At 50.2% G+C, this 15,434-nt stretch overlaps 4 protein-coding genes and 1 long non-coding RNA gene across 8 annotated transcripts in view; 1 reads left to right on the top strand and 4 right to left on the bottom strand.

Moving 5' to 3' along the window:
* Positions 1-3,414, bottom strand: part of necap1 (NECAP endocytosis associated 1) — a 3,868-nt gene extending 454 nt beyond the window's left edge. The window contains exons 1-6 of one of the 2 annotated variants that reach the window (XM_008322597.3): positions 2,915-3,414; positions 1,845-1,945; positions 1,251-1,355; positions 1,079-1,160; positions 890-998; positions 599-746 (exon numbers count right to left, since the gene is read on the bottom strand). In XM_008322597.3, coding sequence (XP_008320819.1) covers positions 599-746; positions 890-998; positions 1,079-1,160; positions 1,251-1,355; positions 1,845-1,945; positions 2,915-3,015 — 646 coding nt within the window. In that variant the 5' untranslated portion in view covers positions 3,016-3,414. Of the gene's footprint in view, positions 1-598; positions 747-889; positions 999-1,078; positions 1,161-1,250; positions 1,356-1,844; positions 1,946-2,521; positions 2,694-2,914 lie in introns of those variants that run through there. The other variant, XM_025061335.1, reaches the window with a different exon arrangement.
* Positions 3,415-3,568: 154 nt separating this feature from the next.
* Positions 3,569-5,465, bottom strand: aicda (activation-induced cytidine deaminase). The gene is made up of 5 exons (XM_025061339.1): positions 5,402-5,465; positions 4,575-4,740; positions 4,219-4,501; positions 4,023-4,138; positions 3,569-3,934 (listed from the first exon to the last, which is right to left on the bottom strand). The coding sequence occupies exons 1-5, from the start codon at positions 5,419-5,421 to the stop codon at positions 3,884-3,886; spliced, it is 636 nt and encodes a 211-aa protein (XP_024917107.1). The 5' UTR covers positions 5,422-5,465; the 3' UTR covers positions 3,569-3,883.
* Positions 5,466-6,006: 541 nt separating this feature from the next.
* Positions 6,007-8,309, top strand: LOC112487906 (uncharacterized). Of its 2 annotated transcripts, none has more exons than XR_003051448.1 (3): positions 6,007-6,142; positions 7,193-7,803; positions 8,168-8,309. It is a non-coding gene; the product is annotated as an uncharacterized LOC112487906 (long non-coding RNA). The 2 variants fall into 2 exon arrangements; XR_003051449.1 differs by lacking the exon at positions 6,007-6,142 and having other exon boundaries at positions 7,231-7,372; positions 7,467-7,803.
* nat14 (N-acetyltransferase 14 (GCN5-related, putative)) lies at positions 7,762-11,133 on the bottom strand. Of its 2 annotated transcripts, XM_008322662.3 has the most exons (5): positions 10,942-11,133; positions 10,438-10,527; positions 10,021-10,326; positions 8,142-8,635; positions 7,762-7,866 (listed from the first exon to the last, which is right to left on the bottom strand). In XM_008322662.3, the coding sequence occupies exons 2-4, from the start codon at positions 10,516-10,518 to the stop codon at positions 8,144-8,146; spliced, it is 879 nt and encodes a 292-aa protein (XP_008320884.1). In that variant the 5' UTR covers positions 10,519-10,527; positions 10,942-11,133; the 3' UTR covers positions 7,762-7,866; positions 8,142-8,143. The 2 variants fall into 2 exon arrangements, with proteins under 2 accessions (XP_008320884.1, XP_024917092.1); XM_025061324.1 differs by lacking the exon at positions 7,762-7,866 and having other exon boundaries at positions 7,904-8,635.
* A 943-nt stretch (positions 11,134-12,076) lies between these two features.
* Positions 12,077-15,434, bottom strand: part of znf628 (zinc finger protein 628) — an 8,776-nt gene continuing 5,418 nt past the window's right edge. The window contains exons 7-10 of the mRNA XM_008322661.3: positions 14,976-15,327; positions 14,606-14,760; positions 14,094-14,336; positions 12,077-13,963 (exon numbers count right to left, since the gene is read on the bottom strand). Coding sequence (XP_008320883.1) covers positions 12,077-13,963; positions 14,094-14,336; positions 14,606-14,760; positions 14,976-15,327 — 2,637 coding nt within the window. The remainder of the gene's footprint in view (positions 13,964-14,093; positions 14,337-14,605; positions 14,761-14,975; positions 15,328-15,434) is intronic.

Genomic DNA, 15,434 nt, shown 5'->3' with positions numbered 1-15,434 from the left:
TGCTAGGCGTGTGGGGTGCCCTTCCTCTCGCGTGGGGGGGGGGGGGGGGGGGGGGGGGGTGGGGGGGGGGTCTGTTTATCTCCACAGTAATTGAACGATTCTTCCCGTCTGTATAATATCTGTCTGTGTGAAGCCCAGGGCGGAGATCGGAGCTGTCACACTCAGGGCTAGAATTACAGCAGGTCAGCGCCTCCACGGAGGAGACGGTGACCACGCCACGGAGCCGAGGAAAGAAGAGCCTTCATCAAAGAAATGACCTTCATCTGGTTTCTATTCCACGCCTCCTCACGTCCGTGTGACCTCCGCGCGGCGGCGGCCAGCTCACCTCCGAGGCCCCGCTCTAAATCAAACAGTTGTGTCTCCAGAACAAACTCCGAGTGCGGAAATAAAGTGGAGAATTACAACAGTCATAAAGTTGAAGGCTAACCTTTAGCTCCTCCATAAAACTGCCCGTGACTTCTGAATTAAGATTTGGCCGCGTGAGTGCAGCGCTGAGTAATGTCACTCATGTTTTCCTAAAGTGTGCTTTTATGAACGGATCTGGAGCTGAAAACATTTAATGAGCCCAGACTGAGGGCCTTTGTATGACATCACGTACCAGTGCTGCTCACTGCTGCAGACGGCTGTGTGTTGTGATTGGTAGATCTGGATGAAGGAGGCGGGGCTAGTTTTCCTCCAGGTGGAGGTGGGAGGAGCCCAAAACCACCTGAACTCTGAGGGCGAGACCGGTCCTTCCTTTTTGATTGCTAAAAAAAAAAAGAAAAAAGAAAAACTTTGATTAGATTAGACGCTATTAAAACTAAACTACTAACTATTGTATATATATACACACACACACACACATATATATATATAAATATATATGTTTATAAACTAAATGTATGTTCACCCCAATATTGAGAGTGATGGTCTGTCCTTCTTTGAAGCCCAGGTCCAGTTTGGGGGCGGAGTCTGGAGCCTGTGCCTGCTTCTTCAGTTCATCTTCCTGTTTCACCCACCTTAAACACAAACCACAAACACGAGGATGAAGAGGAAGTCCATTCACTGGCTAACGGTCACGAGTCGCTGAAGCTCGTACTTGAAGTGGTCCTGAAGAGCCACGTTGAAGTCGAAGGCGTCGCAGCGGTCTCCAAAGCCAATGCCTATGAACGCACTGCGGCCTTGAAGGGAAACGAAGAAGAAAGTCACGTGTTCAGACGTGGGTTCACATCTCAGCATCAACCAAACCCCCCCCAACAGTCGTCACCCACCGCTGTCATCCTGGATACGCAGCACGAAGTACCGGCTGGAGTCACTGACTGTTTCCACTGTGATCCCAGGGTACTCCTCCACTGGAGCCTGGGCGAACAACTCCCCTGTAGGAGAGAGAGAGAGGGGGGGCTGTTAGAAACACGGTCACCAACCCCTGGGGCCTGCACCAGAACAGGGCCCAAAGAAAAAAGATAGGGTTTAATTAGCAGTTCACTTCATGAGCCATGTTTTCAAAATAAAAGTCTGCAGAATTTCTTTACAGACCGGCCCAAAGACGACCCCCGGAGGGTGTCACCAGGTGACCAGGTGACCAGGTGACACCAATCAGCAGGTAAACGCTAGCATATCATTCACCAACTCTGAGTTTTCTGCTGCCACAGTTTTCAACTTCTGGTATTTCAAACCTGGTCCAAATAAAAGGACAGAAACAGACGGTGACTATCAGGCTGTTTCCTGTGAAGCAGTCGGACGCCCGGCTGTAGGCGGGGTCACCGTGGAAGAGATGAGTAACACCGAGGGTGACGTCCGACACGAGACTATACAGTGACATGGTTTACACCAGCTGCAGTGTTTACAGTCTGCGGTGGTCTCACCAGAGATCTTGTCTTCCAGCTTCACGTAGGCCACTTTCCCCCGCGCCGTCACACGCATCCGCCCTGACCAATCAGGAGCGTCCAGCTTCCAGTCCGCAGCCCTGGGAGACAGAGAGACAGACGAGCGCAGGTGAGTCTGGAGGGCGGTCTGAAGACTCAGATGGTCTACAGCAACAATGACGTCTGTTTGTCTGCATCATTGTTATGGTTGGTCACAGACCAGACTGGTCTGTATCACTGGTACACAGGACACATGGTTCAGAGACTCCACTCCTCACGGACCACTACACAAACTGGGGGGGGTGGATGGGGGGTAGGGGGGGGGGCCACGCTGCTGAAACACCTCTCCATAAATTCAACAAAACCTGCAGCAGTATTTCAGACCAAGTGTCAGTTGTCAGTGAGTGTCAGTGACAACAACTGACCAGCGCTCACCACCGTCTCCAAACAATTCATTCAAAACAGGACAAATATGAACAAAAGAGCATTATTTTAATATCCTAGCACTGACAGATAACCATTAACACTCAGACGTAAACAGACGTAAACAAAACACACGGTTTTTACACTATCATTTACAGGAGTGACGCCTCCATCAGTTCGTGGCTCATTGGTCTGAAAACTGTTCAAGACGCGGCTTCGAAGTAGAAGCAGAAAAAACAACGACGACATCTTACATTATTATTGTTATTGTTATTGTTGTTGTTGTTGTTGTCGTCGTCGTTGTCGTCTTAGACCCGGGAGTGGTTTGTTCCACATAACGGTCCAGAAAGGCCAGACACGAATCTCTGCAGCGAACACGAACACGAGCGGTTTGATGGAAGGAAGTGCAGTTTTCTCTTTCTCTCCCCCCCCCCTCACCCCCCTCCAGCACACGGCTGTACCAGGGACGTTAATCCTCGGTCAGTGCAGGTTCGGACCTAAACACGGGCAGCGTTTACAACACGACCTTGTAAGAAAAAAAGAAAAACAAAGCCGACACCGCACACGAACGGCGGCTGCCGGGTCAGAGCGATCACCGTCGGGCCGGTTCTCCCCCCGCCGGTTCTCCCCCCGCCGCCCCGCCTCACCTGATGGCTCGGTTTGATGCTCTCGGTGGGATTCGGTAAACGTTCACTTCAGGTTTGACACAGAGGATGGACTCGTACTCGACCTGACCGTCGGACGCCATCTTGACTTCTGCTCAGTCGGTGTACGCCGCCGCAGATGACCGTGAGCGCCGTGACCGCACGCCGTTAACGGCAGCCGCGCCGTAATAGACGGTGTATGTGCGCACGAGCAGTTTACACATTGCTAGCATCGATGTCAGTCACATCACTCCCGTTTCATCGCGGCTGTAAAAAAAAACAAAAAAAACTACGGCGACTGTGAGAACTGACGTGAACTTTCCCTCTGAGAGAGAGCAAAAAGAGCATTTAAAAATTAAAGTTTTCATTTGTTAAATTACATTAGAATGTCCGCTTCTTGAAACGGTTTTATTCGAAGAGTGAGCGCCATTTTGAGCATCACATTATCAACCAGATAATTAGTATTTGATTGAATTTCTATTTGAAAATAAAAACAAAAACGTGGGCAAAGTTTTAATGTTTTGTTGTTGTTGTTTTCATGTTTCACATCTGTCGTGGTTGATTTAAACAAAAGACAACGTTTTGGTTCTTTTTAAAGTAGTCATGATGGTAGTACTAGTACTAGTTAACAGTCATGACAGGAGAACTCAACAAGACTTCACATTCCATAAGGATTTATTGTCAACATTAATGCTACACAATACAGTACACGATATACAATATATATATATGTTATATTTCTAAGTGTTCTTAGAATTTGCACATTTTATTTTCAACTCTACCTGGAAAAAAAAAACCAACCTGGATTTAACAAATAAACTGTACAGACACTACAGTCACACCGTGTGTTAACAACACTCACTCTGTTGTTCTGGTCATTAAAAGTGTGTTTGGTCATTTTTGTGTGAATGTGTGAATTCAGAAGTTGTAGTGATGTAACAAACTGTTGGACAGATGAGTGTACGGCGAGGTTCACAGTCCCAGAAGTCTGAAGGCATCTCTCAAATCTTCTGTTTCACATGGCTGAGAGAAAAACAAAACAAGCCACAGTTTTAAGAACAGCATTGGTTCATTTCTTAAATGACGTCGGCCGTTCTGCTAAAGGTTCTACCTGCAGAATGCGATGAAGTTTTCGGGCTAGGCGAACGGAGTTTTGGTGCAGCTCGTCCCAGGCCTTGAATCTGCTCTTATTGTGAGCCACAAATGTTTGCCAGCAGTAGAAGAAGTCTGGAGGACAGAGGTTCTGACAAACATGAGTTCATATGGAAACACACTTGTATTGTCTTTACACTGAAGCACACACACACCTTTGTAACTCATGACTGTGAGCTGCACTCCAGCCTTCTTCAGGATTCTCAGACCTTCTCTCTCCTCACTGTCCTCCACGTCACAGAAATAAAGACGGGACACAAAGATCCTGAGGCGAAGGTTGGGCGTTCTGCTGAGGAACTGAGCCAATTCAATGGAACACTTGGCACAGGGAGACCAGGAGCAGAACCAGGTGATGGAGTAACTGGGCCTTTTTTCTCCAGCTACTCCGTAACCCCACAGACCAGGACACAAGGCTCCCAGGTAACGCAGAAACAACATCTGTGGAGGAACACGGAGGTGAAGATGAGCCGGGACATGACTTGAGCCACGGTCAGGCCCATTGAACACTCACCTCGACGTGGCAGCCCGCACGATTGCGCAGGTGTCCAAAGTCAAAGGTCATGGAGTCTGGACCCACCCGCCTCTTTACCACGAAGCACAGGTAGGTCTCGTGTCTTCCCTTTGCCCAACGGACATTTTTGTAATGAAAAATGAACTTTTTCCGTGGCAAAAGTACACTAAAATATAAGAACAATGTAATGAGAACAGTCGATAACGGTTAGCACGCCTGCCTCAGGAGCAGAGAGTCCTGGGTTTGATTCCCAGAGGAACCACATGCCTGATTGTTAATATTTCACCAATACTTTGACCAGAATAACAGCAACTATTTATTGATTGTATATTGTATTTTTCTAACAGCAGGAAGCCCACGGTGTCCAGTGTCTCCAGCGTCTCCACCCAACAATCATTTATTCTCAAGCTTCCTGTATCGTACTGTACTGTTTTAGGTGAGTCATATTTGAAGTTTGAATCAGTTGGTGCAGAGAGAAGAGATGTAAAACCTGTGGTTAACCTAGTGTGAGTAATGGACGACGGCTAACATTCACTCTTCTCACTCTCACTTTCACTCTTTTTATTGAGACCACAATAACGAGCAGTAAATTACAGCGTTACACACACAGTGAACTCTACTGATGATTAACACCATCAAAGTCATTAACGACATCAAAGTCATGAAGAACATCAAGGTCATTAACAACATTAAAGTCATTAACAACATCAAAGCCATTAACTTCATCAAAGTCATTAACATCAAATCAACAAAGTCATACGTTTATGCAAACGTCGGCTAACGCGCACGCCGTACAGTACAGATACAATGCGATGGTTTTTCCTCACCTGTCTAGCTTTGCAATCATTTCGAAAGACTCTGTGCTTTCACTCAGCAGAGGTGGGTCGTGAAATGAACACGAATGAAAGTGTTTGACACACTGGGGGGGGGGGGGGGGGGGGGGGTGGATGGAGGGAACTGAAAATGTATATACCTAAACATAAACATCCTGCGTACAACAAAGAGGCTTCTGGTTGGATGGATGAGATTTTCAAAGTGAGCCTGTGGGGCGTGGCACATCAGCGGTGCGTCTTGTCTACATCAGCGGTCCATACAGTTTTTAAGTCTGTGGTGAATTTGGGAAGTGGAAGTGTTACGGTATATCTGGGAGAAAAAGTCCACAACAATGTCATCAGCGTTTCTCCACGCTGTGATCTCACTGATCTGTGACCCTCGGAGTTTTTTACCAACGTCAGTTAACTGCTGCAACAGGAAGGAACTTTCATAACAAACAGAAGCGGTCCAGAGAGCAGTGAGTCGTTGGCTCTCAGTTCAAAGTGGGAGCTCAGATGACCCTGACTCAGCTCACCTTCAGAGCAGCTTCACAGCCACCAGTGGCCCCGACACCTAATGTTGCTCTGATCTGGGTTTTCCCAAAGTGTGTCAGGAGGGGAATAGAGCCGTCATTGACCTCCGTCACCCTGTGTCAGACTGGCCGACGACCTGAGCGACCGCAGCGTGTGGATAAGTCTCCCTCCTGAGCCTTTGATCGGTCAGATGCCGTCATCGTCGTGGCCAAATCAGGAAGTGTATGATTTGACTCTTGTCTTTTCTGTCTGTTTTAGTTCTGGCCCCGGCCGCTCGCTCGCTCACTCGCTCACTCGCTCGCTCGCTGCCTTCTGTTTTCCCATGACTCCCCTCACCCTCTCATGCACTCTGCGGTTTGGGGAATTCACCGTTTCCCAGTGTGGCTGTTTTTGGCTCTCATCAGTGTGTGTGTGTGTGTGTGTGTGTGTGTGTGTGTGTTCTAGCCATCTGTGCCGTCTCATTAACACAGTCTATATGTTGTACATCATCTGGAACAAATTCTTCATTTGTCCTGATTGTGAGGTGACACAACGTGATTCATGTACGTGTGTGTGTGTGTGTGTGTGTGTGTGTGTCACCTCACATCATAGTGCACTAATGGCCCATTTTTCTCCCCCCGGGTGGCTTTTTTAAAGGCCAAAAAAAAAAACCCCCCCCCCCCCCAGTTCTGTGGTTCTGACCACAGGTCACCGAGGTCACCTCCCAGTCACACGTGTACACTCACGTGCACTACCTCCCGTCCTCGGCGACGTTGGTGTGTTGTTGTTTAGAACGGCTAGACGTGGATGTGCATTTAACCCATAGACGGGGCAGAAAGCGGGGGTAGGAGATGCCGAGTCATACTTTCCAGAACCCACCCGCCCACGCCCTGCACATGCTGCTTCAAACACACACTTACACACAGCCATACCGTGCAGACACACATGACCACAGTCACAAACAGACCTCCTTTCCAGTGTGTGAACTCACATCTGTTTCCTGACAACAATAATAGCTGCGGCTGAGGCGGCCACCGTCACGTCGAGGAGACCCGAGATGATGAGCAAGTGTTAGAGTAAAAGTACAGCTTTGACAGGGTGAAAAGGCTCGAGCACGCGCTCGCCGCCCTGAGGTTCACAGGTCGGCATCAAACCACCGACGCCTGCACAAACATCCTGTGGTGTTGATGTGTGTTTACTGACACCGTTAGCTTCAGGCGCTACGTTGATCCATAATGCAACTGTGGGGGCCGATAACCATAAAAGGCATAAAAGCTACATTTACTCCGTCAGGTACAAAACCAGCGGTACTCTGGTGCTTATTGGCCACGGAGCGTCACCTGACGTCAATCATCACAGACGGAGAAACCAAAGACAAACCATCAGGGTCGTGGATGGATGAAAGATCGATACACATGCGTGACAATCCTCGCTGGTTGAAATCAAACAAATCTGGAGCTCATTCTGTTGAAAGTAAACTGTGAACAAAAACATCTCTAACATCGACCAGTCGTTTTCAGACCTCATCGTTTTCACAGTGGATTTTTTTTTGTTTGTTTTACTTAAGGATCATCACAAACACTGGACGTTACTGGAAGAAGAAACAGTGTCAGGGACGGCAGCAGCCACTCCCTGGGTCTCAGTGTACACTGACTGCTGAAAGACAAAAGATTCACTCAAACCACAGATACTTCCTGTACTGTAAATGCACACCTGTTAAAGCTCTCTCTCTCTCTCTCTCTCTCTCTCACACACACACACACACACACACACACTGCTGTGTTGGGTTCTCTGTAGGACCGCTGACTTCAGTAGTACCAAGGATGACTAAATGTCCAGATGTTGATCATGTGATCGAGACCCGCTCATGCTCCCAGTGATTGGCTGTAGCGTTCCATGTGGAGGTAAAATAATCCAACGTTTTTTAGCAGTGATGTTTTGTGGTTACGCCGTGTTCAGAACTGCAGCTGTAGCAGTGAGAAAACAATCAGAAAAAAAACTTTTTCAAAACATTTTTCACTGAAAAAAGTACTGGTATTTTAAAATATTGATGGATATCCAGCACTGATTCTAATATTTTTAACCAGTTGTGAAACATTTAAATACAATAAATATTTTCATCATTGAAAAACAACAAAAATACAGAAAAATCCAGGAAACACATGAACAGATAATAAATAATGTAACAAACACCAAAGGTCACAGCTGACACACACACACACACACACACACACACACTAACTTTCACTTGACTTTTCTGTCGCTCAGATCTTTGAAGAAGACTTTTGTGACTGCGTGTCCAAGGAAACCTCGCTCTGGAGACTCCAGCTCCAGCTCCCGCTCCTCCTCCTCCTCCTCCTCCTCCTCCTCCCCCTCCCCCTCCCCAGTCCTCTCCCCCAGCAGCTGGTAGCCCAGTTTCCTGAAGAAGACCTCCCCCACCTTGGAGGGGTAGGGTACATGGGCATAGATCCTGCGTGCCCCAGTTTCCCTCTCTCTGTGCTCCAGACCCTGGACCAGGAGGCGACCGAGACCCTCCCTGCGATACCAGGAGCCCGTCACCAACCTGCAGATCCTCCTGGTGCCCGCTCGCTGGTCACTCTCCTTGAAGATGCAGCCCAGAATCTCCCCCTCGCACTCGGCCACCCAAACCTGACCAGCTGCCTGTTCCCTCTCTGGGGAGACCTTCTCTGCTGACCTCTCTCTGTCCTTGTCTTTGGATGCTGCTTTGTTTTTGGACTGAAAATGAAAAGAAAGAAAAGAATAAAAAAAAAGTCCAATAATATGACAAAACCGTTTCCTTAATTACAAGTTCAAAATCCTGGTTTTAATGTGTGGAACCAGCACTTAGATCTGACCCTGTAGGCCACATGGTCTGGACTAAAGCCGTCTGACTGTAGCCGTCTGACTGCAGCGGTCTTACTGTAGCCGTCTGACTGCAGTCGTCTGACTGTAGTCGTCTGACTGTAGTCGTCTGACTGTAGTCGTCTGACTGCAGCCGTCTGACTGCAGCCGCCTGACTGCAGCCGTCTGACTGCAGCCGCCTGACTGCAGCCGTCTGACTGCAGCCGTCTGACTGCAGCCGCCTGACTGCAGCCGTCTGACTGCAGCGGTCTGACTGCAGTCGTCTGACTGTAGTCGTCTGACTGTAGTCGTCTGACTGCAGCCGTCTGACTGCAGCCGCCTGACTGCAGCCGTCTGACTGCAGCGGTCTTACTGTAGCCGTCTGACTGCAGCGGCCTTACTGTAGCCGTCTGACTGCAGCGGCCTTACTGTAGCCGTCTGACTGCAGCGGTCTGACTGCAGCCGTCTGACTGCAGCCGCCTGACTGTAGCCGTCTGACTGCAGCGGCCTTACTGTAGCCGTCTGACTGCAGCGGTCTTACTGTAGCCGTCTGACTGCAGCCGTCTGACTGCAGCGGTCTTACTGTAGCCGTCTGACTGCAGCGGCCTTACTGTAGCCGTCTGACTGCAGCCGTCTGACTGCAGCCGCCTGACTGTAGCCGTCTGACTGCAGCGGTCTGACTGCAGCGGTCTGACTGCAGCCGTCTGACTGCAGCCGCCTGACTGCAGCCGTCTGACTGCAGCCGCCTGACTGCAGCCGTCTGACTGCAGCGGTCTGACTGCAGCGGTCTGACTGCAGCGGTCTGACTGCAGCGGTCTGACTGCAGCCGTCTGACTGCAGCCGCCTGACTGCAGCCGTCTGACTGCAGCCGCCTGACTGCAGCCGTCTGACTGCAGCCGCCTGACTGCAGCCGTCTGACTGTAGTCGTCTGACTGCAGCGGTCTGACTGCAGCGGTCTGACTGCAGCCGTCTGACTGCAGCCGCCTGACTGCAGCCGTCTGACTGCAGCCGCCTGACTGCAGCCGTCTGACTGCAGCGGTCTTACTGTAGCCGTCTGACTGCAGCGGTCTTACTGTAGCCGTCTGACTGCAGCCGTCTGACTGCAGCCGCCTGACTGTAGCCGTCTGACTGCAGCGGTCTTACTGTAGCCGTCTGACTGCAGCCGTCTGACTGCAGCCGCCTGACTGCAGCCGTCTGACTGCAGCGGTCTGACTGCAGCGGTCTGACTGCAGCCGTCTGACTGCAGCCGCCTGACTGCAGCCGTCTGACTGTAGACTCACTCTGTTTGTTGGGAGACTTTGGCTGCTGCTCCTAGCGTGGGGGTTGGGCAGCGTGTCTTTCCGCGTCCCCCGGTGACTGCTGCCCACGTAGTCCCAGTACGGACGATGGCTGCCCAGAACGCCCGTGGAGCGTGGCGTGGTGATTTTCAGATAGACAGTTAGCAGGAAGACAGGAATGGCGAGGGCCAGAATGAAAGAGTGGACGAGGCAGCGTAGAAGTGAGGAGAGGACGGCCAACATGAAGAGGCAGAGCGGCCGGGTGAGGATGTGGAGGATGAGGCGATTCTCCGTTCCCTCACAGCCCTCCTGCAGAGACGTGGATGAAAACAGACGGTGGATTCTAGAACGTACCGACGTGAACAGTGTGACAAACGTAAACATAACAACGAGACACCTGCACCGTGACACTGAACGCACCTTGATGAGGGCTTTGACGACCTCTACGTCATCTTCCTCCATCCTCCTCATCACCACCCGACCCAGTTCAACTCTGACCATTCTTGGATCCTAAAAAAAGTCAAAACATTTGAACCTTAAAACAACTGACACGTGTTGAAGAACGTCATCTTCAGTTTATGTTTGAGTAAAACAGGAGAAATAAAACCATTACAACTAAATGATGAAGAAAGATTTGTTTTGAAGTTTACTCTATTTCACCACAAGGTTTAATTAATGAGCAATTATCAAACCCTCAGTGACGACACTGATACAGACCGATCAAATCACCACTGCGTGTTTTTATTATGTTTATACAGTTGGCGAGTAATAAACAGTGACGTCACTATATGACCATCCCGTGGAACCTGACAACCAATAGAATTTGACTTTTTGTCTTCAAGTCACAACCTTATACGGCTAACGCCAGGGACTGCGGTCTGCTGCTACAGCCCAGATCTACGCCCTAACATCGGCCCCTCTTACCTTGTTACACCGCTACAATTCACACGTACAGAACACGAACCGAACGAGGCCTGTCGTAGCTAAAGCAGCGCAGTCGTGTTGTTAACGCCGACCCGTTAAGAAAGGAGGAATTCTCTATGCCAACGTACTCTTTCTTCAGCCCCTCAAAACGTCTATGTCTCCGCGGTCTACGTTTGTAGCGTACGTACTTTCCGTAATGACGTCACGCGGCATTTAAAGCGACAAAGTAATTTAAAATATACCTTTAAAGTTGTATTGAATCATTAAAGGTTTAATGTGACTTCACTTCAAGTCAAAAATATAAATAACGTTTATTGAACTATTTATTTTAGTGTTAGATTAAAGTTCCGCTTTTGTTTATTTGTGTTGAATATTTATTTAACCGTGTGGCTAAATTCCACAGATTCCCAAATCAAGTCGATGGGTTAACGTTGAGTTTCTGGTCAAAACAGGACAGAACTGTAGTCAACGATATGAAACGTGAACTGATCATTTTTCTCGTCGCATTTTTAAAATAAAAATCTTTCCAGAACTTGGTCTTCACTTCAGGAGAGAAAACCGAGTCCATTTGTACCAAAAAAAGAAAGAAACAAAACAACAAGGTGGAAACTTCACCGCTGGGTGACGCTGTACTGTATGTACTCCAAACACCGAACCTTTAAATGATGAACTACAAACCAGGACCAGACCGGAAGTCCTGGTCCTGACGCCGAGCCAGGCTTTAAACTCCATGAGTTTATGTATATTTTTGAATGCTGTTGAATATCATTGGACTGTGTCAGGCTGTTGTAGTACCACGATGAGCCACAAGTCTGTTCAAAGAAGCAGGAACACGTTGATAAATTAAGGTTTTATTACCATGGCGAAGGCTATTCACAGCACATGTATTAAACATTGGTTCACTCTGTGACAGACGTCATGATCTGACTCTCAGGTCCAGGTGAACCCACATGAATGTATAACATTTCTAGTACGTGGCACCATGGGATTACACTAAATACTCCAAATACACCTTCTCTCCACTGCAGAAGAACTCAGACTTATTAAAGTGCTAACACACATTCATTCTCTCCGCCTTCTCCTCCTCACGTTAACACACACACACACACACACACACTTTGCAGTCAGATGTAGGTCAACTTTTTGCGGCGTGCTCATTGGATCCTTGAGGTTCGGTACCAACTGAGGAGCAGTGTTGGTGTCCAGACCTTTGGTTTACCTCCGCAGTAACGCCGTCGTACTTCACCTCGCTGCTGTCCTCCCCCCCTCCCTGCTCCATCCTCCCCTCCCCTAAACTGCTGGTGCTAACCTCAATTATGACAATTTCCTCCCCGTGTTCCAGCTGAAATATATTTTCCATGTCTCCCCCGCCCTCACCAACGCTCCCTCCTTCATTCTCAGCGTGGCGACCCGTGCCAGCGTCTCCCATGATGGGATTCTCACCGTCGATCAGGGCTATCATGTGCACGCCCTGGTGATTTTCCTGTTGCATTTTTGTCTCCGCCCCCAACTCAAACACCACCTCCTGCTGGCCGAAAGGCACCAACCCTTGGAGGGGCGTGCAGGAGAGCCGAAGGCTGTCGTCCTGACCCTGGCCGAAGGATCCGCTGGATGAACCGCCGTCCGGAGCCTCAGTGTGGAAGTGAAGGATGTAGGCCTTCCTCTGGCCGCCCTCCTGACCCGCAGGTCTGCCGCTGGGCTGGTCACCGCCCCAGTCCTGCAGTAGTGACATCATCCTTCCTTTATTCTGACCTGCTCCTCCCTCTCCTTCCACACCTGGCTTTAACTGGATCAGCAGGGACTTCTCCCCTCCGCCCGGGCTCCCGTCGACTTCCCGAGCCGACGCCGTCCCTTCAAACTTGAACACAAAGGCGTCCTGGCTCTTCTCGGGGTTCATGTCTTCTTTCGCCGGCTCTTTATTTTCAAAGCATAAAAGAAGTTGTTCCTCCGCAGAGCTCTCCTCCGTCCTCCCGCTGTGGGCGGGAGAACACACGGACGCTGTGGCCGCTGCGGTTGTTGGTGTAACCGCCTCAGCAGCTGATGGGGGCCCTGAGGTGTCCACCAGGGGGGCCACACAGGTGGAGGTGGCACATGGTGAGACGGTAGCAGGAGGTGTGGTCAGAGAAACAGACCCGTTGGCCCCAGTGTTGTCGGTGACACGTCTCTGCGTCACATGACAGGGGGGGGGTGGAGACTTCTGAAGAGCAGCTTTAGCTTTGGGCCCCCGTCTGCTCCGTGCTGTCCTTGTGCTTTTCCCTAAAATGGGCTTGGTCAGCATTGAGTTAGTGGTCAGCATTGAGTTAGTGGTCAGCATTGAGTTAGTGGTCAGCATTGAGTTAGTGGTCAGCGTGTGTGTCGGTGCGGCGTTGGCGTTGTTACTGTTGTTGGAGATTATAATCCTAGTTTGTTGTTGTTGTTGTTGTTGTTGTTGCATCTGGTGCATCTGAGTTGGTGTTTGGTTCAGGATGTTCTGGAGGACGGGGAGGCTCTGAGGCTCCGGTGCTGCCGCAGGTTTGTTTGTTGTTGGGACGAGAATCAAGGTGGACTGGCTGCCGTTACCAGAGGGGCACTGCAAAAGAAGGAAGTTCTGAGGGGCGGGGCTCGACAGAGGGATGAGCTGCAGCCCGCTGGCCGTCTGAACCATGAAGTAGTTCTGGGAGGTGTTCGGGGGGATATTCAGCGCCGGCTGCGACACAATCAAGCTTCCACTGTTTCCTGAGGTTTCCAGGGTGATGGGGTTGATCAGGGTGGTGGTGGTGGTCACGCCTCCAACACTGGCCTTGACTGACACACCTTCTTTAGCGCCATCTTTGGTGGCTGGCAGAGAAGCACCGGTGCCGTGGGTACGGATGTGCCTCTGTAAGTAGGAGGGCATGACGAAGCCCTTCAGGCAGTAGGGGCATTTGAAGTCTTTGTGTGAGGAATGTGTTCGTAGGTGCAGCTGAAGGTTGGAAGAGTGAGTAAAGCTCTTGTTGCACTGTGTGCACTGAAACGGTCGCTCGCCGGAATGGGTGCGTTCGTGCTGCTCACGGAGGAACAAAGAAAAAGAGAGGGGGAGGGGGGGGGGGGGACAAAATGGTTACAACACAGAGAAACAGTTGTGATCAAGTATTGAAGCCAACACCAGGTCACCAACTCCCGACCAAACCGACCTGTTTGAGGTTGGACGTCTGGGAGAAGGACTTGGAGCAGATGGGGCAGGTGTGAGGTCGGAGTCCTGAGTGCATCTGACTGTGTCGCCGCAGACAGCTGGTGTTCTTGAAGGTCTTGCCGCACTCCTTGCACACATACGGCCGCTCACCGGTGTGCTGCCTCAGATGGTACTGGTAGTGAGAGCTCCACTTGAAGGTGAGAGGGCAGTGAGGGCACTGGAACGCCCGCACACCCGTGTGGACCTGGTGATCAATGATGATTGTTGTTATTATTATTGTTGTTCATCTGTGGATGGGAGTCTCCGTGAACACATTTATTTGTTCTGTGTTTGGAGTTTGTTTTGCCGACCGCGGTCATACATGTGTCGGGGTGTGTACTGAAGTTGGAAGCCACAAACCCAGTAAACGAGAAAACTGTAGACTTCCACAATGACGAAATGATGGCGTTCCGTTCCCAACTCGTGTGTGTCCAATTAACAACTGAGAATTTATTACAGAGAAGTCAGTCTTACCCTTTGATGGATGGAGAGTAATGAGGACCTTTTGAAGCTCTTCCCACACTCGGTGCAGCGGTAGGGTCTTTCCCCTGTGTGATCCCTCATGTGGTACTTCAGCCCTGATGAACCTTTAAAGGCTTTCCCACATTCTGAGCAGCGGTACGGTCTTTCTGTGGAACAGTGTTGGAAACAGCATTGTATTTGACAGTCATTCTAATAAACACTCGTTGTTGTTGTTGTCGTTGTTGTCGTTGTTGTTATTGTTGTTGTTATTATTGTTGTTGTTGTTGTTGTTGTTGCCGTGACAACCACTCTGCTCTGTGAGAAGTTAAAAGGGTAAAAAAGTTCCTTCAAATGAAAACATCTGTTCCCTGTGTGAGACTACCTCCAGCAGGACCACTCTTACTGGGCCCCGTCTTCTTGGTGGTCTTGGTGGGTTTGGTGGTCTGCTCCTCCTGCTCCTCCTGCTCCTCCTGCTCCTCAGCGACAGCGATGATGTTGACGTGGATCTGCCCCGCGCCCTCCTGGGGCTTATCGGCGTGGCTCGGAGAAGAGGGCAGAGGCAGGGACAGGGAGAGGGACGGAGGGCAAACGATCTCAGCTTCTGCCTCTGCCAGGAGGCGCTGTTCGGGGGTGTGGGAGTGCTGGTGGGTTAGGAGCGAGGAGAGAAGGGGAAAGGAGCGGTCGCAAGCGGAACAGCTGAACTGTGAGCGGGACTGCGACGACAGAGAGTGCATCTGGGAAAACAAGAGAAAAGGTGCTGTTGTCAGAAGATTCAAACGCTGCGACGGCGGCGGCGACGGCGACGGCGGCGGGCCATCTCACCCGGGACCACAGGCTGGTT

The sequence above is a fragment of the Cynoglossus semilaevis genome, chromosome 13, assembly GCF_000523025.1.
Source record: "Cynoglossus semilaevis isolate Cse_v1.0 chromosome 13, Cse_v1.0, whole genome shotgun sequence".
NCBI classification, from domain to species: Eukaryota; Metazoa; Chordata; class Actinopteri; order Pleuronectiformes; family Cynoglossidae; genus Cynoglossus; species Cynoglossus semilaevis.
Note: the sequence above shows the minus strand (reverse complement) of the source record. Positions and strands in the feature narration are given on the sequence as shown.

Excerpts from the sequence above, each read along its gene's own strand:
- aicda (XM_025061339.1), bottom strand. The coding sequence starts at position 5,421 with ATGATTGCAAAGCTAGACAG. Across the intron at positions 4,741-5,401 it reads ATGATTGCAAAGCTAGACAG|TGTACTTTTGCCACGGAAAA; the intron begins GTGAGGAAAAAC and ends CTTATATTTTAG. Across the intron at positions 4,139-4,218 it reads CACAGTCATGAGTTACAAAG|ACTTCTTCTACTGCTGGCAA; the intron begins GTGTGTGTGTGC and ends TCTGTCCTCCAG.
- nat14 (XM_008322662.3), bottom strand. The coding sequence starts at position 10,518 with ATGGTCAGAGTTGAACTGGGTCGGGTGGTGATGAGGAGGATGGAGGAA. Across the intron at positions 10,327-10,437 it reads TCGTCAAAGCCCTCATCAAG|GAGGGCTGTGAGGGAACGGA; the intron begins GTGCGTTCAGTG and ends ACGTCTCTGCAG. Across the intron at positions 8,636-10,020 it reads AAAGTCTCCCAACAAACAGA|TCCAAAAACAAAGCAGCATC; the intron begins GTGAGTCTACAG and ends TTTCATTTTCAG.